Source organism: Malus sylvestris, chromosome 2 (assembly GCF_916048215.2).
Source record: "Malus sylvestris chromosome 2, drMalSylv7.2, whole genome shotgun sequence".
In the NCBI taxonomy this organism is placed as follows: domain Eukaryota; kingdom Viridiplantae; phylum Streptophyta; class Magnoliopsida; order Rosales; family Rosaceae; genus Malus; species Malus sylvestris.
In genome coordinates, this window is record NC_062261.1 from 36,635,977 (window position 1) to 36,662,902 (window position 26,926).

The 26,926-nt window shown below is 38.9% G+C and overlaps 5 protein-coding genes across 6 annotated transcripts; 1 reads left to right on the top strand and 4 right to left on the bottom strand.

The window, feature by feature from the left end:
• Positions 1-3,714, bottom strand: LOC126586225 (peptidyl-prolyl cis-trans isomerase FKBP42). Its single transcript, XM_050250999.1, has 8 exons — positions 3,547-3,714; positions 3,303-3,399; positions 2,465-2,647; positions 2,046-2,135; positions 1,618-1,802; positions 1,367-1,489; positions 1,106-1,258; positions 1-555 (listed from the first exon to the last, which is right to left on the bottom strand). Exons 2-8 carry the CDS (start codon positions 3,352-3,354, stop codon positions 229-231), a joined length of 1,113 nt encoding a protein of 370 aa, XP_050106956.1. The 5' UTR covers positions 3,355-3,399; positions 3,547-3,714; the 3' UTR covers positions 1-228.
• Positions 3,715-4,319: 605 nt separating this feature from the next.
• On the bottom strand, positions 4,320-10,086 carry LOC126586219 (uncharacterized). Of its 2 annotated transcripts, XM_050250967.1 has the most exons (13): positions 9,944-10,086; positions 9,618-9,787; positions 9,375-9,501; positions 8,120-8,247; positions 7,962-8,031; positions 7,745-7,847; positions 7,220-7,337; positions 6,961-7,042; positions 6,469-6,530; positions 5,758-5,830; positions 5,590-5,670; positions 4,987-5,067; positions 4,320-4,761 (listed from the first exon to the last, which is right to left on the bottom strand). In XM_050250967.1, the coding sequence occupies exons 2-13, from the start codon at positions 9,674-9,676 to the stop codon at positions 4,597-4,599; spliced, it is 1,149 nt and encodes a 382-aa protein (XP_050106924.1). In that variant the 5' UTR covers positions 9,677-9,787; positions 9,944-10,086; the 3' UTR covers positions 4,320-4,596. The 2 variants fall into 2 exon arrangements, with proteins under 2 accessions (XP_050106924.1, XP_050106913.1); XM_050250956.1 differs by having other exon boundaries at positions 9,618-10,041.
• A 155-nt stretch (positions 10,087-10,241) lies between these two features.
• On the top strand, positions 10,242-13,002 carry LOC126586224 (protein TAB2 homolog, chloroplastic-like). The gene is made up of 5 exons (XM_050250983.1): positions 10,242-10,808; positions 11,301-11,370; positions 11,923-12,094; positions 12,222-12,365; positions 12,608-13,002. Exons 1-5 carry the CDS (start codon positions 10,309-10,311, stop codon positions 12,865-12,867), a joined length of 1,146 nt encoding a protein of 381 aa, XP_050106940.1. The 5' UTR covers positions 10,242-10,308; the 3' UTR covers positions 12,868-13,002.
• Positions 13,003-13,427: 425 nt separating this feature from the next.
• On the bottom strand, positions 13,428-21,288 carry LOC126586175 (uncharacterized). The gene is made up of 13 exons (XM_050250887.1): positions 20,970-21,288; positions 20,537-20,891; positions 19,434-19,611; positions 19,310-19,359; positions 18,587-18,679; positions 18,412-18,500; positions 18,041-18,119; positions 17,832-17,914; positions 17,186-17,264; positions 16,335-17,076; positions 15,143-15,214; positions 14,387-15,011; positions 13,428-13,928 (listed from the first exon to the last, which is right to left on the bottom strand). The coding sequence occupies exons 1-13, from the start codon at positions 20,999-21,001 to the stop codon at positions 13,787-13,789; spliced, it is 2,619 nt and encodes an 872-aa protein (XP_050106844.1). The 5' UTR covers positions 21,002-21,288; the 3' UTR covers positions 13,428-13,786.
• A 1,337-nt stretch (positions 21,289-22,625) lies between these two features.
• Positions 22,626-26,406, bottom strand: LOC126586184 (cation/H(+) antiporter 28-like). The gene is made up of 4 exons (XM_050250899.1): positions 25,993-26,406; positions 24,388-25,392; positions 23,568-24,158; positions 22,626-23,501 (listed from the first exon to the last, which is right to left on the bottom strand). The coding sequence occupies exons 1-4, from the start codon at positions 26,182-26,184 to the stop codon at positions 22,887-22,889; spliced, it is 2,403 nt and encodes an 800-aa protein (XP_050106856.1). The 5' UTR covers positions 26,185-26,406; the 3' UTR covers positions 22,626-22,886.
• Positions 26,407-26,926: the final 520 nt, after the last annotated feature.

The following is a 26,926-nucleotide window of genomic DNA, read 5'->3' on the forward strand; positions in this document are numbered from 1 at the left end:
TTTAAAAGATCATGGCAGCGATGGAAATTTCACAACCGAAACTCAGTAAACAAACTTTTGTCTAATAGTTTAGAACAGTTCAATTTGATCAATATATCTTCGCTCCTGACTAAAAAAGTTGGCATCTAAACTCCCTCCCGCAACGTAAACGAACGAACCTCAGGGTCAATAGGTTCAGTACATGAATTTCCCCGTTTGTCATACAATTCAAGAGCTTAAGATCTTTGGCTACTCAGCCTTATGCCTTTCGAGCCTGAAGAGACGATAGAACAATGACAACAGCCAGTGCCAAAAGATGATCAACCGATTATTCCGTTTGGGTTTTGGCTCTGGGGTTGGTCCAAAAATTCCCTTGTAGATTTCTTTTTGTTTCTGATAAACAGCCTTGTCGTGTTCAGCAAGCAGACGTAACTCTCTTGCAATAGCTTTGTCTTGAGGTGCAAATTTGCGCGCCTTTAGAAAGTCTTCCCGCGCAGCATCTGTCTGCCCAAGCTCTGCTCTGGCTTTTCCTCGCCTAAATAGCGCTTTGACATTGTTTTCATCCTCTGCCAGTACCTACAAACATTCATCCAATTACAGCTAACACAGTTTCAATGACAATTTAAGGGTATTCATGACAAGGTAAATATCTGCCGATTCCAAGCAATGCAGAAAAATCAATAATAGACGTTAGTTTCGTTGACAATTTATGGGTATTCATGAAAAGGTAAATATCAGCAGACTCCATACAAAACGACACAGAAAAATCAACTATAAGATGTTAGTTGCATTTGCCAATTCTGAGTTTTAACATCCATATAGTATGAACAACAGGATAAAACATGGAAAGTAACATACTAGAGATCATAAGAGTCGCATGGGACCCAAAATTCGATTATTGATTGGCGAATGGTGCTAGTGAGCCTACAAATTTTTCACTGGTCCATACTAAAAGCATTTTCATTTCTATGGCAATCCAAAAGGCAGGTTAGAGTGAATGAAGATTCAAAATTCACAGAATGCCAAATAAGCCTACAAACCCAACTTTCTAAGTGTATAATGATGAATAGCACAATCGCTGAACACATGAAATTAAATGACTTTCTTGTGATAGCATTATACTTACAATACTGCACTGTCCAATGGCTTCTTCATAGCGCTTGAGCTTTATAAAAGACGCTGCCATGTTAAGGTGGCATGGATTTTTAACAGCCAAAGCCATGTCCCTGTACTTCCCAAACAACTGGAACATGAAGTCGTCACCCATATATGCTATGGCCTGAGAAAAACCACCAGAATCTTGTCAGAAGGGAAATTTAGAAAATAGATTACAACTAAAAAGCTCATCAGCCATAAATAAAATATGTAAGAATGACAAGTGCGTTACCATTTCATATTGTTGCATTGCCTCCTCTAGTTTTTCCTCTTTAAATAAATCATTTCCATCCATCTTTCTTCTATCTGCTGCTCCAATCCTTTCCTCCACGGTCATGTCACTACGAGCTTTCCCCTATGAAAGGCAGAACCCACAGATATACATGTTAACCTATATTATTGGAGCAAGTCCCTGAAAAGAGATTCTGAAACTTCCATTGGTAACTACTTGGGAAGACATTTGAGAGCAAGTGAGCAACTTACTTCTTTGGTTTCATCAAATCCAATAAGCTCAACTTCATATGATATATCTGCCAATGGTGGAACATTTGGAAAAGAAAAGCTCCCTTCTTTCCCATACCCTAACTCCCAGCCTACATGTAATAGGGCACGCTCTCCAGACTTCATACTTGACACCCCAATAGCCAAGCCAGTCATTTCTTTTTTCTCTGTTGCAGTGACAAAAATATACTACTAATAAGAAGTCCATTGTATTTAATACCACTACATAATGCTTAAATGCTTAAATGTTTATGGACCCAAATCATCAGAAATGACAAGTAATTACAGAGAATAAATGCAATAAAGAAACCACAAAACTAATTGCAGGCTGAACAAGGAACACGCCAGAACTCAGTTTGCATATATTTTGTATATATCAACAGTAACAGACTACGCGGCAAGGCTAATACCTTTTCCTAAAATCATTTCAAGTGGTCGTTGTTCATCCCATGTGTCTTCAAACTTGTGTCCCGTGCTTTCAGTCCATGCCCTGTAGTGCACTATCACACATATGCCAATCAATCAGTGATTAAAAAAACCAGAGTAAAAATTCACTACAAGACCTGTCTACATGTATCTTAGCCTTCTTAGGCATCCTTTTATAAATTTTAATGCCTGCACAATTACTTCTCCTATACGCACGCACAACTCCGCGAACGTGGATGTTGTGTGTGTCTGTTTGCAAGTCACAATCCCATTCATGTCTTACTCCCACAGTAAAATTTTACATGCACAAATAACAATTACTGGATTTTCAACTAATGTACACAGCACTATCCAAAGATTACCATATTACAAGTACAAGAATAAGCAACAACTTGACACTTACAGAAGCATGTTGAATACTTGGATGGTATTTGACCATGACCTTCCTTAATGATTTGCTTTGTGACTTTCTCGTGAAGGATTTCCACCTTAGAATCAACTTTTGGGGGGCCATTAGCACCTTGAGAAGGTTCCCCATGCACAAGGGTAGCATCTTCGGTTACTATTTCACTTTCACCATCTTGACCTACAAAGAAGATGAAAAGATGAGCATTAGTCTATCTTCTGATGGCCCTTTCTGAGGCTGACATGGATTGCAATACCCTATAGGAATTATAGTGCCCCATAATATATGATTATCTGGAAATCTGATTCACTCAAAAGCAGAGGGGGAACGACAATCTTATTCTTTCCCCCGCACATTATACATGGTCAATACGGCTGCCATCCCCACTTATTAATACATGGGTTTTGGAACATAGGATTTCTGAGTTACTCGACATAAAAGCATGGAAGAATGATGGATCAGTGTACTGGAAGCAGTTGTCATAATGTCCAACCCTTGCAATCCTTCTCGACATACAAATCATTTCAAAAATCTTATCGATAAGTACATAAAAACAATAAGTTTCCGCCTTGACCTACAGAAGAATTGTTCTTGAAGAAACTAAGTAGAAAAGGATAAGCAAACATCTTCATGTATTTATTCAGTCGAAGTCAATCACTCGAAAACCAGCGTATGAGGTTAATTTGACATACATTTGAAGCTAAAAACCTACTAAGATTTGGCACATATTTGCTCCCACAGAAACCAAGTGTAGCTGAAAGATTTGATTGAGTGTAGAAAAGTATGAATTAATACTTGAACTGGAAATTAAGGCCAAAAGTATGAGTAAATATACCAAGTGGTTGACTTTGCTGCTCAGCCTGCTCCTGATCCCGAACATCCTCCATTACTTCAAACTTGTATAATCCAATCCGATGGGTCTTCTCAAAATTCTGCAAATACCCAAATCAAAGAAGCAAAATTTAATGCAATTGCATTCGAATTCCAAACCGAAAATTAGGAAGGGTTTCGCTTTCTTTGGAATTTTCCCGGGAAACAAACAGAAAACGGAAAGTAGAAAAGGGCAAAGCGGGACTCACTTGGACAGACGAGAAGAGACGAGAAGAGAGTGAGAGGATCTGTATTGTGTTTGGTTTTCAACGATCGCACAAGATTCTAGAGACACATCCAACTAATTAATTAATTGATCATACGAGTTCAAATCTGCTGCGCCCAAGAAGCCTTTGCCCACCCTCTGCCTGCACCCTCTTTGTGCCACCTGTCTCCTCAGTTAACAGAGGTTACCTCTGTTCGTCTCCTACCTTCGTAGAATATGAGGAAAATGATCCTTTTTGGAAACCTAAGGATCCCGTGATCGTGATCGTGATCGTTCATCGTACATCGTGCGATCAGAAATTATTTCAAAATTTAAAATTTAAAATTAAATATAAATAGTACCAAATAAAAATTAATCGCACAATGTACGATAAACGGTCACGATCATAAGATTCCTAGAAAAATGATCATTTTCCGAATAATGAAAGCAAAAACGGAACAAAAATTACAAACTTCAACGGAATAAATTTTGGTTACAGATATTTGAGGAGGAGCCTTGGAACAGAAATTTTTCTCTTTTGCGATCGAAAAGTCACGGGTTTAAATCATATAACAGAGTCTTTTTGTAAAATAAGAGTAAGACTGCATAAAATAGACGTTAACAGGTTAAATTCCAAAATCCGTAGTTAATTGAAGAGCATAAAATAACATGTTTCCCAGTTTTTTTATCAACGAAGAGTCGATCGCCTGTTCCACATTGTGACGAGACACAAAACAAGCATTTTATCAATCACCAAACAGAAATAACAGATCGACGTCTGAAAGTCATTGGATTTACTTACGAAATCAATGAACAAATTGCTCCAGTTAAGAGCGAGGTTCTTAGTATACAAGCAAGATATGTAGTACTCAAAACACAAATTGCTAGTCATCATCCAAAAGCGACTGCTTTACAAGATATATGCTTTTCACTATCTACGCACTGACATGTAGGATGAATGTTGTTACATGGGTCCTGGGATCAATCATGTTACATTCCAAAAATTTGACAACGGGTTTCGCCGCCAGAAGTATGTATCTTCAATAGACACCGGCTAAGCATATTGCAGTTCAAGTTCCCTTGATTCATACGCGGGAGGCAGCAAACTGTGTATGTTCGCAAAGGGATCGCCACTGCCTGATGGTGGCTCCCCAATAGGTTTATCCAAAACATAGTCGGGAATTGCTACAAGCGTTTCATCAAAAAACTCTTTCATAGTCTGCAAGGTTCAAAAGCCATATCAGAAACTTAAGCAACTCAGGAACAACATAATCCCCTGGACGTAAATGAAACCATCGGAAAATAATGAATGAATATTAGGCTTTGATTGGGGATCGATTATAACTTTCAAAGTCCTGTGTTCAGAAACCTCCCCTGAATTTAGATAATGTATTGAATCCTAAAAGTGGAACTTAATAAGTATACAAGGATAATAAAATAATACCGTGCAACGCTGGAAAGCAGCATCAGCTTTGCGTTTCCATAGACCATTCCCGGGTTCCGAATGGAAGAGACCCAGCAAAGGCTGCAGTAGAACAAAATGGGGGTGATGCAATTACAACAAAGTTATTATGGTAGCAGAAAAGAGGGTGATGCAATCCCTGTTTATTCGACCCAAAAAAAAAAAAGACAAGAAAAATATAGCCCTTAAACAAGGCAGATCGAGTCAGATAAGCAACATGTGTCAAATTACATAATATACATAATGCCCTTTTGGTATTTGTAATGTGAAATGTGAAAAGACTGAAGAGACCCATGGAACTGAATGCTAAATTGACATCAAAAGACAATCAGTTGAAAGCTGCCCAATTTTTCTTTCCTGACTTTCTTTAAAAAAAATAAAATAAAATAAAATCATCTAGGAGTAAGGAAAATGTGGAAAATAATAACATAATATTGTCAGTTCGACATCGGCATGTGTGCGGGAAGAGGTTGTTGGCATATTCTATCTGTTCTATTATGACTTGTACAAGGGTATGCGTAAAACTTTCCAGATAGCACCATAATATTATGAGGATCATAGTTCGTAGTAATAACTAGTACTAACCCTTGCTACATCTCGCACAGTTGGTTTGCGTCCATATCTTCCCACAGCAGTATCTCCATACACTTGAAACTTCTCCAGTATCTAAAGGTGGAAGAAAAGATAATTATAGGCTGTAAAAATTCAATGGAAACTGAGTAGATACACCTATTTACAGTCAAGTTTGCAGACCTGACGCCGCGTTAAACCACTGCTTGGTGCTCCATAAACTACAGTATCAACATGTCCCAGAGTATGCCATGGTCTATTAAAAAATGTACAAAAGTTGTCAATCAACTTTGGAGTCACAGATTAACATTGCAATAGAAAGGAATATCAGAATTCTATATCTAAATAAAATACGAACCTAAACTAAAGTTAACACGAGTTTTAATATGGTGGAGTCATTAAAGCTAGTAGTTAGTCTTCATTCAAGTCTTGATCTTTCACTTTCTAGTAAATTTCTTACTTGGCACATATGATGCGAGATGTTATGAGCTAAATAATATAGTGGAGGGAAAATGCTTTCTTATTTTGGATAAGACTCTTAGACCAGAAAAGCTCAGTATAAGAGGTTTCTTTCTTCCCACCTCCAAACACTCCATGCTCAAATTTCACAGAAATCAGCGACTCTAATTTCATTCTTTCAAGTTTTGCATCATCTACTTAATCCCTTGTTTTCACGCAAGAATTTCATTTGGTTCTTTGATAGGAAACAAAAACTATACTGACAGAGTTCTAGTTTCACTCGAAGGGCTAGAATTACATGTGGACTCGGACACAAAAATGAAACAAAAATATCAGTCATAAGATAGGGACATGAAATATGTATAACCAAATTTGAAAGTTCTTGCAGCAATTTACCAAAAGGAAAAAGAAAATCCAAATTATGACATTACATACTTATTATATGCAGCGCGTCCAACCATTACACCATGAGCTCCTGCCCTTCTTGCTGCATTGACCTAAAATTAAAGGGGGAAACAACATGAAATAAAGGTCAGTGGGAGTCAACATAAAGGTTTTGCATCAACTAAAAGACAACAAAATGAAATTTTTGACAGCTTTGTTGTATCACTATCACCATATATCCAAATCATGTTAGAAACCAGGATAGCCAGTTCATATATATATGCACAAAGTTGAAACATCAAGATAAGAACAGTTAAATTTTGCAAATGTGCTGTATTGACCAATTACAATGAAGAAAGTTTCAGAACATACGATCTTCTCAACAAAAAGGAAATGACAGCAGGGACACAATACCCCAAGTTACAACTACTGTCCCAATGGATGACACAAAACTTTATAGAAAATAACGACTTGAATAAAAATGTAGCTAGAAAATGGATATCATCTGAATTACAATATAATTGTTCATATGACAAGGCTTACCTCCTCAACGGTGTTTATACCCCCATTTATTGTAAATCTCAAGTCTGGAAAGTCACGCAAAAGGCCATAAAAGTACTCATATCTGCAACAAAGTAAAATGTGATCAATAATAAGAGGCAGTATGCTAGTTGTGAATGTGATCTACAAATATTTAGAAATTTAATCTAAGCATTTCAAAATACCAGTTCTGAGATAAGCATATCAGTAAAGTGACTAAAAAAATATAAGTTCACAAAACATGAAATACCAGAATACATACTTAAGAGGCGGAATACTTCGATTTTCAGCCGGGCTAATTCCATTGAGCAGTGCCTTCCGTGAATGTATTATGAAATGCCTAGTTGGAGATTGAGAAGAAACCTTGTAAATAAAATCACCTGAAAAGGAGAGACAGGTGCGACACAATTAAGTGAGGATGCAACTATAGAAACTAACATAGGCATGGTTATATTCCTTTCAAAGTCAGATAGACATTTGGAATTTAAGGTAAGAAAAATATGCAAAATCACCAAACTGATCAAGATTTATGCTTCCAATGATGTAGAGATTTTGAATGTCATTGTGTTTTCGGTATAACAACACAATCATAAAGCAATAAATATGGACTTTGAAAGGTATAGTCAAACACAGAAAGCAAAATTCAAGCATAACTATTTTTATTATGCAAGAAACCATGTGTCCTCAGTTCATCATTCGCTGGATTTTCCATTGTCTTTCTTTTTTACTATATTGATATTGACTTTGCTGACTATATAAACAGAAGAACCAGAAAATGGGAACTTACAGAGCTCGTTATATGAATCATGATCATCAACACCAATTCGACACTTAACGCTGACAGGTACATCTGTGTGCGCAGCAATTACTGACATAGCCTCAGCAACAAACTTTCCTTGTAAAGACCAAACGTCTTTATCAGAGCACAGTATAAAGAAAGAAAAAATCTTACATGTTTGTGGCAAAGTTACAAAATAAAAATATAATGAGAAATGTTATCAAACCTTTGGATCAAGCATAAGACGAGCACCAAAGCACCCGTGCCCAGCTACTTTTGGACTTGGACATCCACAACTGGTAAACCGTAGAGGGTCAGATTAGGGGTCAGAGAAAACTTGAAAGATAAATTCAATGAACAAAAGCTTAAATAAAGAGTACAAACTTAAAATTGATCTCATCATATTTGTAAGGGTTAGCAAGCTCAGTCGCTTTGGCGAGGTTTTCCAAATTATTCCCGCCAATTTGAAGAACAATAGGATGTTGTTCTGGAGAATATTCCAAGAATCTATCCTGATAAAAAGTCCCACTATCAGTTGTCATAATCCAAACATAAATGCACAAGAAAAATCAAGAAATAAATGAAACTGTTAATGCCAAAATTTAATAAAACATAAACATAACGGCAAAAGTAAAAATAAAAGAACAGAACTTTAATCTGGATTACAGTCTGCCATGAGGAGAAATAATACATTAACTAACATAAAGATGGATTAGAAAGGAAAGAGTGAAAAAGTATGTGCATCTTTTTGTGATATGTATAAGCTCAAGAGACAAATATCAGAAACCCCCACCGCATGAAGTTATCAATTTCAACTATACACTTTCCTCAAAAGAAATTTCAACTCAGCACATGAAAGATATTTGTCAAACTATTCCTTTTATGGGATGACTGCATCAACTCAAAACAACCATAACGGTATCTTGTGAAATCAACTTCACAATTTCCACCAAATTACTTGTTTGGTTGAGACTATTTCAAAGCTTCCAGGTTCTAAAGTGACACTTAACAATTCTTTCTAGTCTTATACAAAATGAAATCCCATGGGGTTCAATGGGGTAGACTTTGGCTCATTAGAGATGTCTTTTGGGCTCAGATGTGTGGTAGAGTTAATAGGGAGTGCGGAAAGTTTTGGCAAACGGCTCCCTTGTCTACATTTGGGTGTATATGGAGAGAAAAGCATCAAGCATCCTGGTAACACAGAGATCTCAATTAGAGGCACTAATGTGTTCCAAATGCAGTACCAAGATCATGTGTCTTTTATGAAGTCCATGAACACCATTTTACTATAGCATTAGAAATTCAAAATATTCAACTGACTGAAATCGGTAATCAGAAATCCCACCTTATAAAGTTATCTACTTCAACTAAACACTTTTTGTAAGAAAATGTCAACTAAACGCATGGAAGATATTTATCAAACTATCCATTCTATTGGATGACTACATCAATTCAAAATATCTAGTGTAAACCAATTTCCGCCGAATTATATTCTTCGTTGACATTATTTCAAAGCTTTCGGATTCCGAAGTGACACTCGACAATTCTTTCTAATGTTATACAAAACGAAGTCCAATGTCTCAATTGAGGCTACAAAAATGCAACACTAGCAGAAAGAGTATTTATAAATATGGTTTACCAGATTATCCTTCTGGTAAACAATGGTTTCAGCAGCAAGCATCTCAGTGTAGAGCCAGGCATTCTTCGAAATAAGCCGGGCCAAAGTCCTGTAGTGATTGTCAGTCCACTCCATCATCGGGGCAACACTGCAAATTTGCAAAACCAACAAAACCCAGTTCCACAAAAACAATAAAAATCATGGGCAGCAATGCAATTTGCAAATCAATCGAAAAGCAGAGTGAGAGAGAGAGAGAGAGAGCACCTAAACAAAGGAGGAGGGTAGTCGGCGTGGTGGGGGTGGGTGGCGGGAGAAGAAACCATGGCGGCGGCGGCGGGTATGCTACCGCTGAGGAGTTGATGGTTTTGAGAGGAGGAGGAGGAAGTGGAAGTGGAGGTGGTGGTGGATGCGGTGGTTGTTGAAGAAGAAGTGCCCTGAAATAGATTAAACGACAATTTGCCACGGTTTTTTGTGCGAAGAAAAACCGAATGAATAGGAGTAACTGAGGAATACGAATACGAATACGAAGAAGAAGAAGTTGGAAACTTCATTTTTTTTTTTTTTTATGGGTCTGAATTTGTAAAACTCACGTTCAGAGAGAAGCTCAGAGGCTTCTGCTGGTTGTGTTTGTTGGCTCCGTGGACTCTCGGGAGGGAGGCTGATAGCTTGATAGGGCACTTCCTGGTCGAGGGAGGGAGACGACAAAGGTCCAGTCGAAAACGAAAGGTCTTTATCTACTGGGCTTGGCTTGGGGAATAATTATGGGCATGGTAAAAGTAGCCCAATTTTGCATTAGGCCCAATAATAAAGCCCACTCATACTTTGTGGGCCATCCAACTCCCTACCCGGGAGCCCACAATCATCTTCAAATATGTGGTGGAGAAATAACCGCATTAACCGTCTTTTCTTCTTCCCGCAAACTCTATCAGTTCAGTTCCTTACTGTCACTGCTTCCATGGCGAGCTTCAGCTTCAACACCACCAGAATCAGAACCCCCACCCTTCAATACCACAAACCCATCTCCAAGTTTGTCTACCGGGCAAAACCTATCAAAATCCCATCTCCTCTCTCCACCGATCCCTCAAAATCCCGGCCAAAACTCCGCTGTTTCCGTCCCAATTCCGTCTCGGAAAGCTCGGTTTCCACAACACAAGAAGCAGAGGAGGAGGAATTCGATGAAGTGGACGACGACCCGACGATGGAGCTGAGCTACCTCGACCCGGAAACCGACCCGGAGAGCATTTCGGAGTGGGAGCTGGACTTCTGCTCCAGGCCGATTTTGGATATCAGAGGGAAGAAGGTGTGGGAGCTGGTGGTTTGTGACGAATCGCTGTCTCTGCAGTTTACGAAATATTTTCCGAACAATGTTATCAACAGCATTACTTTGAAGGATGCTATTGTGTCCATTACTGACGAATTAGGTGTCCCTCTGCCGGATAAAATCCGCTACTTCAGGTAAATTTCTCCTAGTTGTAATCAGAACCGTTCATTTTCTTAATCTTCATTTAAAAATCATCTCTGCAAGTCAAAACCGAACAAAGTTTAGTCATTTATATGTGTCGAACAAATTGAAAACTACGTTAATCACAAATGGGAGAGGTGCGCTCATGGGTTGTTACAACACAGTAACAATAGCTTAATTTCACCATTTTTTATCGGAATCAGCACATTTGGATCACATGTAAGGTGATTTACGCTTGTAAAACTCCAATTTACCCTCACATTGTCACTCGTACGCGAAAGATTTCGAAAAAAGTGATGAAATACAGTCATTGTTCTTTAATTGTAACAATTAGTAAACAAGAGGGTTAAAGTAGCAGAACTTCGCCGTTTATTTTGCGCATAATGTGTGCTTCTGTGGATTGTGCATGCTTGGGAAAGCATGTCAGCTGGGATTTGGTAATGGTTCCACTTTTATGATTGGTTTTGTTCAATTGGATTATGTAGGTCACAGATGCAGACAATTATCACAAAAGCATGTAATGAGCTCGGTATAAAGCCTATTCCCAGTAAACGGGTAAGCATGTTTTTCTTGTCAACTCTCTAATTTTCGGAACATATACAGATTGAGGAAGCATTTTTTTTTCAACCACAACTGATTACGAAGACGTTTTTACTAATCAAGTAACTTAAGAAAGTTAAGCTAATAGCCTACAGAATTTAGAGGGCCGCTACAGAAGTACATTGGTGTTAGACTAGACTAGTGGTAATATTTACCTGCACTAAACACTCTCGCTCAGCTCTCTTAAGGAAGCATTTCTATGGTCTCGCTTCCTTTCGCCATCGCTTGTTGACATGGATTTTAATTTCCCCTTAAGCGAACAGCACAACAAGATGTTTTCACCAAACCAAGTAGTCGCTTTTTAAGATTTCTTTCAGACGAGCATTTCATTCGTTCTCCCTTTTTTTGAGCATATGTGACATTGAATTATGGCGATACTGCCGCAGAGATGCAGAAGTTACACGTCTTTGAAACACTATCAACAGTTAGTAATGAAGCTTTTCTTTTGGTTTCCGGTAGAACTGCTTTCTCTGTCTGGTTTTTGTCTTAGAACATTGCTTTTTTCAGTGCCTATCGCTGCTTTTGTGGTTGGAAGAACGCTATGAGACAGTATACACACGCCATCCTGGTTTCCAGAAAGGATCTAAGCCGCTCCTTGCATTGGATAACCCCTTCCCAATGGAACTTCCGGAAAATCTTGTTGGCGAGAAATGGGCCTTTGTTCAGTTGCCCTTTTCAGGTAAGGGACTTGCTAATGGTGACATTTCAACAAATATAACAAGTCACATTCTCTGACCTGCCTTATTCATCCAGTATTTCTTCTAAACATTTCATGTGCCCTTACTAATTCTAATTCCTGGTTTCAGCTGTTCAAGAGGAAATCTCATCCTTAGACACGAACCTCGTGTTTGGCGCAAGTCTAGATTTGGATTTGTTGGGGATTGAAATTGATGAGAAGACTTTGATTCCAGGATTGGCAGTTGCATCTTCACGTGCAAAACCGCTCGCAGGTGTTTATTCTCTCGACTATCATCTTCTTTCTTCTTATGCATTTTTACTTGCATATGTCCATACGCAGATGTCCTCCATACAGATAGCGTGACATGTTATGTCATTAGATTGTTAAATAAGAACCGTTGGTCTGAGTAAATTGACAAATATAACAGCATCCTAATTCCTATTGCGTCGTGTACAGTTTTGTTACGTTCATCTAACCAGTATCTTGATCACATCTTGCTATATGCTGGTGCAGCTTGGATGAATGGGTTGGAAGTTTGCTCGATTGAAGTCGATTTGGCACGAGCTCGCTTGCTTCTTTCCGTTGGAATCTCTGGCCGATATATTTACGCCACCTACAACAAGACTCCTGAAACAACAAGTGAAGCTGAAGCTTGGGAAGCAGCAAAGAAGGATTGCGGAGGCTTGCACTTCCTTGCAATCCAGGGGGACTTGGACGGGGATGATTGTGTCGGATTTTGGCTTCTACTAGACTTGCCACCTCCACCTGTATAGTTCAATCGGTCGAAAAGGTTTTCGAAAGAAATAACTCTTACACATTAGTTTCTCAGTTATATTACTTCATATTTGAGAAGTGATTGCAAAAACTGCTTCGGAACTGAGTTTCTTATCGAGGGTTTTTAACTGTTATTGAGTTTTATGAATGGCCGAAAGGGGAAATTAAACTCGCTATTCGGCAAAGTTGGTTGCAGGGTTCAAGGTCTCTCATGCAAACTAGGGCTCGGGTTGCCCGAGTTCTAGTACCGGGTCTGTCATCCTGGGTTCAGGATTACAGACCCAAAGTCATCCACTTGGACATTTACAACTTGTATGGCCTCTCCTCCGAAAGAGCTATACCATCATCACCACCACTCTTCCAGGTTCCACCAAAATCGACTCCCACTCAGGCGTAGTCAGCAATGAGGCACCACAATCTGCACGAACAATGACTCGAGGACGGGATGCCTTCTAATTGACGGACAAATTACAGCCAACAAACTGACGCCGGAAGCATTCACTTCACCACTGTATTCAATTCCATCAACTTTCAAAGATGGTAAACGCATCTGGCATGATACGAAAACAACTTTCATTCCTATCCTGTCTGTTACAGCGAATTCTGAAATATCAAAGTTCAAGTCGGAGTATCCAAATACATTTCGAGAAAGGTAGCTTAGCTGTCTATAGAACAAAAAAAAAAAAAAAAAACAGGAGAACAAAAGAAAACCTGCTTTCCTCAGAATTTACCCTACTTGACCAGAACTAATTCTTCAAGGACGACGAAACTAAACAGCCCTGCACATACAAGCCACCGGATATACTACAACATGTTATCTCTTCCGCCCTTTTAGAGGCAAACGATTTCCATTCCATCTTAATGTGGAAGGAAGTCTCCAGATGAGATTGATCATCACCACCGACAAGTTGTACGTCCTCATGTTCTTGACCCTTTCTGCTTTTGAGATACAAATCGAACCCCTTGCTTCCCCAGTTCCAGAGATTTGACTTTGCCGTCATCTAGAGTAACAGATAACGTTGACGTGCCTTCGATAACTTCGCTAACCACTCCCTTATGCCTGTACAAAAAGAGGGGAAAAGGAAAGAAATCAGCACAAATGAACACACCAAAAGTTCCCTTAAAGTAACACTTGATACTGACAACCACGTCTTCATGGAAAATAATCATTTAACAGAAAACATGAACAACGACCCCTTCATGGCTAAATTGTTGGCATTACAATTTTACAACTCAAGACATCCCTTTATATGTTAGTATAAAGGTCGTACCCAGTGCACAAGGCTCCCGCTTTACGCAGGGTCTGGGAGAGGTGAATGTCGGCTAGCCTTACCCCCATTTATGGAGAGGCTGCTCCCAAGTCTCGAACCCGAGACCTACCGCTCATGGGCGAAGGCACTTGCTATCGCACCAAGTGCGACCTCTCCTTTATATGTTAGTATGGACTGTAATATTTTGTTTTATCTAATAGGGTCCTATGAGACTCAGTAATACACTATACAGAAACAACAAACTCACCATGAATTGTCAGATAGCTGCTGAACTTCAACTCGCTTTCCGATTGCATCTCTGCCCAATTTTTTCAATATCCAATTAACATCAATCTCATCCATTACATTATGAACTGATTGTGGCTTGGAATCATTCTCACTAAATGATGTCTTCTCCCCAAACGACGATGGTCTCTTTCTTTTTGACCGTTGGCCCTTGACGCAACTTTTTTCTTCCTCAAGATAAGAACTCTGATTTTCAGTATTAGGTTTCTTGAGCTTAAACTTCAGCGAAGTTGGTTTGGTATCTTTTGACGAAGAATGTGACATGGATGTTTGAGCATATGCATCATTGGTTTCAGTACGTATGTTAGACCTGCTATGTGAATGCTTCCGAGAATACACCCTGTCATTTCTTAAAGTCGGGACTTCACCTACAGGCACAGCTGCAGTCATGCCTCCTTCAATGCCTTTTCCAAAAGAAACAGGTGTCTGCTCAGGTTGAATGGCTTCATATCCATCAGCCTTATCCCCTCTTTCAAATTTGGGGTTCTGATCTGAAGCTCCTGACCTAACTTTTCCCAACTTTATAAAATTTCCTTCTCTCCCAGAAACCTTTGGAACTTTCAGTGGGCCAGAATAATCGCTTTTATCTGCACATTATAGAACATAACGAAGATTTCAATGACACAACATAAGAAAACATGAAGTTTTGACCGAATTAATAATCAAGTGAAAAAAGATCAAACTTTTCCACGATTCTAATGGTTTGCAATCCTTGTACCTTTAGCATTAGCAGAACCATCATGTCTATCCACCATAACAGTTGCTCTCTGCTGGCTGGCATCTTCACCGCCTGCCCATGAATAGAAACACGAGTCATATATCTACATATACATACAATATAAACACACACACACAATATATACATACATACATACATACATACATACATACATACATATATATATATATATATATATATATATAGAGAGAGAGAGAGAGAGAGAGAGAGAGAAAGAGAGAGCATTATCTTAGATCTTCCCTCTTACTGGTAACTAGATATATAAGTAACTACACATAGAACAATGTAAAAGTAACAGAATACCACATCATCACTACCGATTTGTTTATCAACTCATTTGATTCTTCTTCATTATTCAGGAAGTTTTTACTTCCCTATTTCTATTTATTAATTAAAGTTACCTGGCTACATCCACCATAAAGCAGCTACTTCTATTATTGGTTTTTGGCCCTCAAAACTAGAAACGATGGTTCTGGCCCTTCAAGCGATATTTTAAAGAATATTGCAGTTCGGAAGAGAATACTGTTTGTTGGGACCTTTTAACAGCTAAAACACTTCAGAAAAGAAAAACCCTGTATGTCTGACATACATTTTTGTCAATGTCAGCATAAATGTAGGCAGATTTTCAGGTGTACAAGAAGGAAACCAAGGTTTACACCCCAATGTCCACCATTTCAGCAACACATTGCCAGGATATTAACAAGGCAGATGGATCTACCTTCCACTCCTACATCATTATTTGTGGTTTAAAACCCCAAATTGACAACCCACACGACCTTTCTGGACACTGAATGAGAGATTGTAAAGAGGGCAGCAATGGGCAGATTTGATGAATGCTGGTTTTAGGTGGTTGTAAGAACATTCATTGGTATTCCTCTCGAACTCAAGCTAGAGTTGAGCAAAAAGCAGTAATCTGTTATTACCTAATGTTCAATGATGGTACCATAATGTAAGCTTCGAATCACGTATCACAATAATGTGATGCTGTGTATATCGAAAAAAGTTTGAGTTATATGTAAACTTACAATTTCAAAGAACTTTATCTAAACATGTATAAGTGAGATACTCATCCTCTTCAATAAACTAGACTGATTTTTAACTTATTTTCTAAAGACAATGCTAAAAGCAAGAAATAGAATAAGCCAAGTACCACGTCATATAAAAGACATACCAATGCCAGTCACCAAATCTTGTTCTCTTTGACACGTTGAAGCATCAGATGTTGGAGACTTGGTCAAATTTATCTTCCGTGCACCAAAATTGATCACTAACTTCTTCCCTTTAATAGGTTTTGACTTGCCAGCATGCTTTCCAGTATCCTCTCCACTATCCAGAGCATGAGACTTACTCTTGATACGAACGGCTTTGGATGTTCTATCTTCATCACTTGCCATCACCTCATCAACAAACTTGTGCTTCAAAACACCTGGCTCATTGACAGAGCAAATCTCTTCGGTGTGGCTAATACTTCCAGCTATTGGAGAAGAATATAAGTCAAGTTCTGCATTTTTGTATGGTCGCACCTCATCATTCTTGTCATAGCCCAAGCTAGATCCGAAAGACTGAGGATCATCGTGTCCTCCAAACCTCTGAATCACTTCAGTTTTACCAACGAAGAACTCCTGATATTCCTTTTTCTTAGCAGACACTTTATTTGAAGATTTTTTTCCACTGTCCTTGGTCTTTTTTGGTGACTTATCAACTAACCCTTTGAGAGATAATTTCAACGGACGCCCATACTCATTCTTTAATAATTGAGGGCCATTTTCTTCATCATCGGAATAGGGTGAAATAGAAAATATTTCTTCTTGAGTTGGCAATCCTGCAGCAGCCCTCAAGCTAAAAATTAAATCTTGCTCAGCTTTGTCTTTTCTCCTCCAAAGCTCTACCACAGCATCCTCATTATTCTTGACCTGTAAAAGAAATTCAAAGTAAGAAGTAAATCAAAGTTGAAAATTAAGATAAACAAAATGCAAGTAAAAGGGAGGGGAAAGCACAGATTACTATCTTATTTGAGCAAACCTTGTAGCATTCACCACGGCATGTAGCACATTTGTACTGGAGATTTCCATCTAATTGATACAGCTGATATCTCTCGTCGCTGAAAAAGTAAAGAATCCCTTTAATGGAAATAAGCAATCCCATATGGAAATGAAAATAACAATTCACCAATTATAAAGTAAAAGATTCAGTTGCATCATTTAGAATATATCAATAAAAGGGAGGTAGATTTACGACGAAGAATTCACTATATATGGAGAGAGGCTCATTGAACTGCTAGACAAACAGCCCAGACCATAAGGGCTAACTAAACACATTTGAGAGAGTAAAACCCCGGTGGTGGAAATAGAAGTGTTTCCTCTAGATGTGTTCCATTAGTCTTTGCTAAATTACTAGGTCTATTGGGGAGACGTTTTATCACAAAACATTGGTGCCCAAAGTTCCATAGTACAAAGCTACTCCCTTTGGGACCAAGAAAAAGTAAAGGCAGGCCGCAGGATAAAGGTCGTACCCAGTGCACAAGGCTCCCGCTTTAAGCAGGGTCTGGGAGAGGTGAATGTCGGCTAGCCTTACCCCCATTTATGGAGAGGCTGCTTCCAAGTCTCGAACCCGAGACCTACCGCAGGATAATACAGCAAAATTATAATGGGTCTATAAAAGTATGAACCTGATTCCATCACAATGGCAGTGCACCCAGCGCTGGCAAATATCACAGCAAACCATTGGTGTTGATTCCGAATCTCTATAAACCTACAAAATAGGATCACAAACCCATCTTTATTTGTGTGCAAATATCGCAACTAGATAGTATGAATATCGGGATTATATAAGGCAGGCATCATCATATATAACAAAAATCAAGCAATACATTAATACCTTCAAGCACACAGGACAATAGTTCCCCTTCACAAATAATCTTCCACATGCATCACAGCAAGTGTATCCCAGAAACCATCTGTCAATGTAACAAGAAAGGAGTGAGTCCACCAGTACATGCTAAAGTAAAAGTACAAAGTAAAAAAGGGTTTAAACTCCGTACAGAAGTATAAAAGGGTTTAAAGAGATCTATAATAGGGTGCTGGTAATCCAAATTATCAGAAGGACAACCTCAAATTCTAACATGGTGCCTAACAAAATTTTTATGATACTACAATGTTTCAAATTGCACAAATAAAATAACAATCATCTGATCACCTCCGTTGAAAGAAGAAAATAAACCCACAGTTTACAATATTCATAATAAATACCTCACACTTAAACCATTTCCCGGGACTTTAGACCCACAGCTGTGACACTGTGTATGTTTCGGGCACACATAAGGTCCAGGAGAAACATTCTGCAACATGAATAAACAAAAGTAAGCATATTTTCCACATTTTGTAGCCCAGTATACAACTCAGGACTAATCAGTACACACCCTACCTTGTGTGAAGGATGTTGGCAGTAACAATGGTAAGCACCATCACACCTTTTGCAGAACATAAGTTTGTTTGGATCTCCTGTTCTTCGGCATACCTGAAGAAAGAAACAAAATGATACAGTCAACTGCACTTAGTATGAACAACTTTCCACCATTAATGACCACATTACACTACATCATACAGCCAAAAACCCTATAGACAATTCCTAGTCCTTATAAAAGTTATATGGTGTCAATAATAAGTGCAAGTATCCTTTTGCAAGCTAATTTTATGTCTTTTTACCATGAGCTATTATACAGCCTGTAGCTGCAAAATATTCTTATTTTTCTCTTTATTCGCATCAAGTTTCCTGTACAGATCTTACAATTCAATTTGCTCCTTCTCTAGACAAATATAATACATGCAAGTTCTATATGCCATTTAATACTTGCACGCTTGATGATTTCTGCTAGATTCAAGATAAGAGAGGAAATGTCAAGATCCAAAAGAATTTCAAACTATTTTAGACATAACAGCAGAATACTAGAAAACATGATCGACCAGACCAAAAGAATGAAAAGGAGAGAAAACATGATTGGGAGTGCATTAGAGAACAGAAACATTAAAAAAATTGCAGAGCAAAAAATAGGGACCATTTAAATTCTTTTGAAGGAAATGGAGGATTTGGACTTTCAAGCATGAATAAAAACAAGTCAACATATGAATATTGCAAATCACCCATTACCTCACAAATTCGGCACAAGGGGCATGTCCATGAACTCCAGTCAAATAGATCTACAAAGAAGTCCAATTAATTCTCACATGCAAAATCCGTAGCCCCGGGAGAAAAAAGGGAAGACCTGACTCACCTCTGTGTTGAGACCAAACTTTTACACAGTTCCTGTGGTACTTCTTGCCACAGGTTTTGCATGGAAGCATCCTTCTTGCTCTCTCACTTCCTTCATTTTCACCACAAAAGCATATCCGGCACATAACATTCACATTGGACTGAGCCTGCTCTTCACCCACAACGCCTCTTGAGGTGTCCTGTCAAACGCAAAAGGAACTGATATTTTCCAGTGCAACAAATACAGGAAGAACCAAAATAGATAAACGGAAAAATAACAAGCAGATTTCAACACCCCAAACAACGCCAAATGTATTACAATTGCAAACATATGTCAATAATATTTGACGTTCAGCAAAAATGCAAAGTCATAATGGGAAATCACGTGTCCCAAGAAAAGAAAACATAAAAAATGGTGCACGTTATCGAAGCCATGGGCTGTTCAAAGTACTATAATGGAACATTCTATTAGGTCGCTAAATATGAAGTCTTTTCTGTTCGCACGACAGTAACGGTTATGCCACGAGAAGACAAACTCTCCTTTGTGTGCAATCATAGGGTTCTTTCCATCTGTTCCTACAAACATTCCCCAATTGAAAGGCTTTTGCTTTATCTCTCTTAATTTATTATCGGTCAGTCCTACTGTTTTTCAAACATTAAATGCCCTCTGTAAAACCTCAAGAATCCACCTATTTTCTTCTAACAGATTTTGTTCCAAAACTGTCTTTGAATCAAAATATATCCGTATCTTCGTATCAATGCTGTTAAACTTTGCAAATATAGAGGAATATAAAAATACAATAATAAACAGAAACTACAATTTAGGGAAACTCCTAATTATTACATATTCATTCAAATCATCTTATTCCCGGACACGGCAAAGCGGAAGCTTTAACTCGGGAGCAACCTCAGAATGTCAGTGTCAAGCAGAATTAACCGAAAACTTATCAGCATTAAGCAATCTCCAATTCGGTTTACAACTAAATACTCACTCTATCACATAACACGCATTCAGATACAAACACTAATACAATAAGAGCCCCAAAAATTAGCTCCAAATCACACCACACTTGACACTTGAAACAATTCGAACAATAAAAAGGCAGTCAATTTCAAAAACCTCACCGACAAATAACCAGACTCGAATCGCCGAGCAAAGTCCTCAGCCGCGACCATATCCGCAGCAGCCTTGCGCTGGAGAGCAGCCCGCTTGGCCTGAGAGGAAGCGGCGGCGGCGGACTCATCCTCAACAACGGCGGCGGCAACATCTCCGACGACCGAAGGCATAACCGGCTGGGGAGGCGGCGGCAAGACCTTCGGAACCGCGACCTGGACCGTTTTTCCATCGTCGCGGGCCCTAATTCCGGAGGGATCGATGAGAAAGTCGTGAAGCCGCAGCACGTCTTCGAGGAAAGAGGCCTTGGCATTCCCGGTGGCGAGGGTTGGCGGAAACCCAAGAGCACAGTCGCAGATCCGCCGGCTTCACCAAAACAAAGAGAGAAGTTTTAGTGAGAGAGAGAGAGAGAGAAAGAGGTTTTAGAGAGAGAGAGAGTTGTACCATGTAATTGGGCAGGCGACATGAAATGCCATATTGCGGTGAGGAGGAGGATTTAGATTCGAAAAAAATGATGGGTTTTAGGGATCGCCCTCCTTCCCTCCCTCTCCCTCCCACCCAAAATTTTTACTTGGAAAATTAAAATTAAAATTGTTTTATAAAAATTAAATAAAATTTAGGAATTATAAATTTAAGGTGGGTAGCTGTTACTGTGTGTGGGTAATACGATGAGTCGAGGACGAAGATTGTCGAGCGAGCGAGCGCGAGAGGAGAGAGAGGAGAGAAAGGGGAAGGGCTTATGATTTTTTTTGTTTGTGGATTTTTTGTGTGTTGACCTTTTAATTTTGGGTTTATATGGTAATAATTGGGGCGTTGGGCCTCGTGCGTGTGGACTTGTCTTCGCTTTCATATGTTTTATTGGAAGCAGATATAGAGCCTTCTCATTCCTTTCTATTTATGCGGTCACGCTAAAATCACGTTAATATTTTATATTAATTTTTTATAAAGATAATAAGTAAAAAAATAATAGAAATATAAAATGTTAACGTAACTTAACCTTGACAGCACAAATAAAAGGGGATGAGAATGACACCATAACAAGAGGGCAGACAATATACCTCCATGTTTTTTTGTTCTTTAATTTGATTGAATTAGGGAGAGATTCAATTGATAGAAATTGGGGTGGAATCAAGAAAAAGTTAGGTATGATTTTTGTTTTTGTACTAAAAAAAATTTTATAGGTTGTATGTCTAAAGCTTATTTCGGTCACTTTTAGATTATGCACGTAAATGTGCGTATTTCAATATTTTTTAGGTTATGCACGTAAATTATCAAAGTAATTGTGTACGCATGTAGGATATGGTATTCTCATTTTTTTTTTAATACAACGATAGCATACATACGTTTAATTAATTTCACTAACAAACGTTTGATTGCAACAGCTAACTGATAGTTAAGTGATGCAACAAAAGTGAAAATGTGGGCAATGATGGAGAGATTTTTTAATGTGATTGGTACGCAGGTGGTTTATCACGTATCATTATACAAATAGTGGGATATGTGTGCTAAAAAGTTAATAACTTAAAAAATAAAAAATAAATTTCACCACTTCTATTAAAACATTTGGTGTACCACTTGTGTTCCCATCACAACAAAAAATTTCTCCAAAGGATGACCAAAGGTCTAAAAGTCAAAAAATAGCTTGATTCGTTCAAAACTCATCTCCAACCGATAGCTGAGCTATAATTCCATGGGGCACGACATACAACTATAATTATATAGAGCACACCAGTCAATTATTTGGCCAAAGAGGCATCAGGCTGCCCAAATGTAGCGCGCCTCTTAGCCACCTTTTTGGGGCCAACTCCTCAGTTGCAATAATTGATTCAAATTCAGTAGTTAGATTTGAAAACATCAAATTGTAATTTAATTAAATTAACCAATAAATTTAAAGTATAAACTTAAAACTAATAAAGTATTGAGGGAGTTCTGTTTAACCATTGCGATTGGAGATAATATATAAGTATGACTTGACATTATCCAAAGCTATGTTTAGCCATTGCGATTGGAGATAATATATAAGTATGACTTGACATTATCCAAAGCTATGTTTAGCCATTTTGGTTTAAGATAACCTCGGAAGGAAGATTGCACCCTGGCTAACTTACATGGCGCAAATGTTGCGTTTGCGTTGTCTAAATAATTTACTTGTAGAAAATAAAAAACTTAAACGTAGCAGTCTTCAGACAGAAATGCCTTTGTTAATTGACAGTTTACACTACCTCTGTAATTTCTAACTTTTTTCACATAGCTCCTCCTAAATTTCTATACAAACTACAATTTTCACAAACCATCTGTGGTAATTCCTTGCTACAATTTGTATCTAAAATTCTAAGCTATCTTTTGCTATGTTTGACACATTTACATGATCGAAAAGTCATCTTCCAGCCCATCTAGTTGTCCTTTTAGACTGTTTTCTTGGATGATCAAAACCGAGGTTCTCACCGAGAAATCAGAACCCGAAAGGACATCTCCGATCGGCCCCAACTCCGGACATTGCTGCCAGTCATTCATCCCGAATGTCAGAACCGAATTCACCCTTTCCCCTCGTCCCACTATAATGAGCGTGTACTGCCCGTCCAATGCCTTCAAGGTAGAATACGTCTCCGCAGAATTGGCCATATGCTTCTCCATGTACGCAACTTGTCCACACGCGACATGTCTCTCGTAGAAGCTTGCGAAACACTCATCGTCAAGCCTCATTTCCTCTTCTTGCTCAGAACGGCTGACTGTGTAATTTCCAGGTCTGGCTGCTGCCTCTGAGTTAGCATCTACCAAGAATCTTATGACTGTGAGCTTTACACCTGCATGGCGTGCTACGCGACCTGCGTAGGCAAGTGCTTCTCTGTCGTCTTTTCCACCAATGAAAATGACTGCCACGCTGACAGAATGGTCGTAAGTTCTTGGTAGTTTTTCAATCAGTCCAAGGCCCCTGTCTACAAGAATCCCAACGGAGCATGGAGCATTCTTGAGGACCTGTTAAAACCATTGTTTATCATTAACTTATACAATGAGAAGTATGCTAAAACTGATACACATTACCTTACGGTTCACATATCTGAAAGCAGAATTTCCGCTATCCAAGGCTCCATCTGCGCGTTGAACCTTGTGAAATGGCAAGATGATGAGGGCCACCATTGAGTCCTCTGCCAAAATGCAAATATCCTGGGGCATGCCATTGATATACGAGAGTGCAAGCAACCGTCTGAGTGCGATACCATCTCCGCTCTCCCCTACATATGCTTGAACTGCAGCGGTGACTTGAGCTCTCATTTCTTTCACTCCTGTGTGAGTCACAGTCATGGTGTCCACCCCTTCTTCTTTTACCAGTGAGGCTTCTATTTCGTCTGTGAGTTCTATCACGTCTGTTACATATACCACAATTCCAGGGTCAGCCGTCCCTCTAGATATCTCAATGAAGTTAATCATAGTACGAACATTTTGAGGCCCATGAAGGCATAGCAATATGCGAAGTTCGCTTGAAGGGTCAAGCAATTGCAGCGACATTCGATGAGTAGGTGCCCGTTTCCTTGCACGCTTGAGGATTTGCGCCACAACTGATGGTGCATGGACAACCGTGAAAAATATAGCTATTACCATCACAGTGCTGGTCGAAGTAGACGTTGTCCCAGCCTGCATACGATATCAGAAAAGCAAAACGCAACAAGATGAGCATGGTTCAAATAATATGACCAATTTGATGGTGACGAATCACTCGTAAGTTCTCTGATAAGGAGGCAAAAGAGCATGATGCTAAATTAAACAGTACCATTGATAACTTTAGGAGTAAAATTGTCTCAGAAAATTGAGAAGGAAAGAGAAAGCAAATTTGAGAAAAATAAAAGAGAGGTCAGAGACTAACTTGTTTTGCAGCAATGGCCAAGTATATGTGAAAATGGCCTTTGGTAGTGAGAAGAAGCCCGAGTGCAATAGATTCTGGCCACTGAAATCCCAACAACTTTCCACAGATGACAGTTCCAGCAACTTTTCCAACTGTTGCTATACCAAAAAGTACAAATAACCTTGCCCATGTCCCGAACTGGCCGGGTTGAAATTCCTTTAACACGGCTTCATAACCCATCCAGAAGAAAAAAATGGGATAGTAAATGGTAGATAACAAGTAGTTGATCTTGCCGATCACCCATTTCGATACCCTCCCCCCCTTTGGTAAAAAGGTTCCTGCCATAAATGCACTCAAGGCAGGATTGTATCCATAAATCGGCGAGCAGGCAATGACCAAGGCCATGAAAGCAAGAGCAAGCACTAGGTGTGAACCTTTCATGGGTTTGCCTTCAGGGTTTTCGTTGTTGACCCAGTTCATGAAGATTGGTGAAACAAAGGCTGCAAAAAGTGTCTGGATCACCAATGCAGAACCCATCTCAACGGATGTTCGGACTCGTTCTGAAGTCTGTAAAACTCTCTCTCCAGATTCAACAGGCCAGAAGACATAGCCAATTGAGAGCAGAAGAGTGGCTACGAAATCAGCGTGCATTCCTGCAGAAATGACAAGCTGGCCTATGTCTGACTTGCCTATTTTGAGACTCGTTATGAGACGTGTCAGTACAGGGGAGGCGGTGCTAGAGAGGACTGTGGAGAGGGAGAGAGTGAAATCAACCTTGAAACCGCCATCTGTAAACTGCAGAAATGGTGTTATAGCGCAGGCTAGGATGAATGTGGAGAGCATACCACCATAGGCCACTTTAGCATCCTTGGTTGGTTCTTTAAAGAGTATATACGGATCCATTTCTATGCCTAACACAAACATATAGCCGATCATGCCAAAATCAATAATGAAATTCAACGTTTTACTGGCTGAATCCGTTACTAGGTCGCGTATGAACCCTAAGTTTCCGATCAGAAGTCCTATCTGCGTACCATAAGAGATAACAACATTTTAATAACAACAACAGTGGCAAGTGAGTAGCACCTAAAAGAAAACACCATCCAAGGTAGTGAAAGATGGTACTTTCGCGTTAAAAACGAAAGGTACGGTTTCTTTGCTGCATTCAGATCAACTCTACATTAAACTGCTAATCTCTAATGCAGCATTTAGATTCCAAACAATTAAAGAACACGAGAGCCGCCACAAGGCATACACGATTATGAAATAGGCCTTGCTAGAATAAGGAAGCAAGTTTTCGTTTGATCAAATACTATAACAAAAAAAATGCTTGATCCCATCTGCTATTCACACTCGTATGCACTCACATGGGCCCTTTGAAAATGCTTCTGCTGACAAGCCGTTTTGCAAGAAACTCTTTTATTAAAAGCACGTGAAATTCTAAATACTCGTAGAAGGAATGCATAATGACAAACTGAGAGTGCGAATAACATTTCCCGTTATGAAATAAATTGACTGCCAACTTTTGAAATGAAAAGTGAAGAGGAAAACCAAAACAAAATCACGAGAAAGAAATAAAAAACGAGGTGAATACATGTCGAGAAAGAGAGAGAGAGAGAGACTTACAACGGTGTCGGTGGTAATACGAGGCTGGGAATACGGCTTTAACAGGAAGTGGGATACGTTGCAGAGAGCATACATTAAGAAGAAACCCAGTGCATATTTTGCTACTTTTCCAAAAAGCTCTTTTAACTTGAGAGAACATGGTCCAACAATTGAAATCTTCTGAGAAGTATGAAACTCTTTCTTGCTGCCCATTTTTTTTTCTCTTGCTTTTTTTTCTCAATCTTTTGAGTTTTTGTTTGCAATTGCAAGAGAATTTTTTGTTTTTGTTTTGTTGGGCTGGAAGTTTTCAAATGAGCACCCATGGCACAGTTAATTCTCTCTCTCTCTAACTCTCTCTCTCTCTCTCTCTGTAGCTTGGCATTTGGCAGGGATGAGTTAGTGGTTCTGATCGATTGCCTGTTGCTTTCTTTGAGGAGAAATTGAAGGAGAGCGGCTAGGAGAGAGAGAGACATTTACAATGGTAGGCAGGCATTATTTCATAAATAAAAAATTTGAAAGCTAAAAAAAAAAAAAACAATGGTAGGCAGGCTATTAGATGCAATGCAACTAGATCCAAGGCTAGAAAACATTGTAAAAATATTTGTAGTAGGATCTTGACCATGGACGGCGGCAGCATATGCTACTCAAGGCAGTTGCCCCCAATCAACTTCTTTTGAGATGAAAAATTGTTTCAACTAAAAAAATAAGTTACCCTCTCACGTTCTATAATTTTCCTATCTTCTCACCCTTTCTAGTCATGTAACTTTTTTCATTAGGGTTTTAAACACCAATTACGCAAAATCATGAGTTGGACAATAAGTTGATAACTTTTTAATTTCATCATTTAAAGTTACCCCACTAAACAATGTTTATGGCTACGTCCATGATCTTGACCCTACTTGAGTAAATAATGAGTGGTGATATTTTTATCCACCTATCTTATTTGTATATCAAC

Bases quoted from the DNA above. Each gene is read 5' to 3' on its own strand.
- LOC126586225 (XM_050250999.1), bottom strand. From the start codon at position 3,354: ATGGAGGATGTTCGGGATCAGGAGCAGGCTGAGCAGCAAAGTCAACCA. The intron at 1,490-1,617 runs GTAAGTTGCTCA...TGCCTTTCATAG, and splicing joins GATTTGATGAAACCAAAGAA to GGGAAAGCTCGTAGTGACAT. The intron at 1,259-1,366 runs GTAACGCACTTG...GGTTTTTCTCAG, and splicing joins CAATGCAACAATATGAAATG to GCCATAGCATATATGGGTGA.
- LOC126586219 (XM_050250956.1), bottom strand. From the start codon at position 9,904: ATGAAGTTTCCAACTTCTTCTTCTTCGTATTCGTATTCGTATTCCTCA. The intron at 9,502-9,617 runs GTGCTCTCTCTC...GCAAATTTGCAG, and splicing joins TACCCTCCTCCTTTGTTTAG to TGTTGCCCCGATGATGGAGT. The intron at 7,338-7,744 runs GTAAGTTCCCAT...TCTCCTTTTCAG, and splicing joins TGATTCATATAACGAGCTCT to GTGATTTTATTTACAAGGTT.
- LOC126586224 (XM_050250983.1), top strand. From the start codon at position 10,309: ATGGCGAGCTTCAGCTTCAACACCACCAGAATCAGAACCCCCACCCTT. The intron at 11,371-11,922 runs GTAAGCATGTTT...TGCTTTTTTCAG, and splicing joins AGCCTATTCCCAGTAAACGG to TGCCTATCGCTGCTTTTGTG. The intron at 12,095-12,221 runs GTAAGGGACTTG...TCCTGGTTTCAG, and splicing joins TGTTCAGTTGCCCTTTTCAG to CTGTTCAAGAGGAAATCTCA.
- LOC126586175 (XM_050250887.1), bottom strand. From the start codon at position 21,001: ATGGCATTTCATGTCGCCTGCCCAATTACATG. The intron at 19,612-20,536 runs GTGAGGTTTTTG...TGCGTTTGACAG, and splicing joins TCGAGTCTGGTTATTTGTCG to GACACCTCAAGAGGCGTTGT. The intron at 18,680-19,309 runs GTAATGGGTGAT...TTCTTTCTTCAG, and splicing joins CCTTGTGCCGAATTTGTGAG to GTATGCCGAAGAACAGGAGA.
- LOC126586184 (XM_050250899.1), bottom strand. From the start codon at position 26,184: ATGGGCAGCAAGAAAGAGTTTCATACTTCTCAGAAGATTTCAATTGTT. The intron at 25,393-25,992 runs GTAAGTCTCTCT...TATGGTACGCAG, and splicing joins GTATTACCACCGACACCGTT to ATAGGACTTCTGATCGGAAA. The intron at 23,502-23,567 runs GTAATGTGTATC...TGGTTTTAACAG, and splicing joins TCAGATATGTGAACCGTAAG to GTCCTCAAGAATGCTCCATG.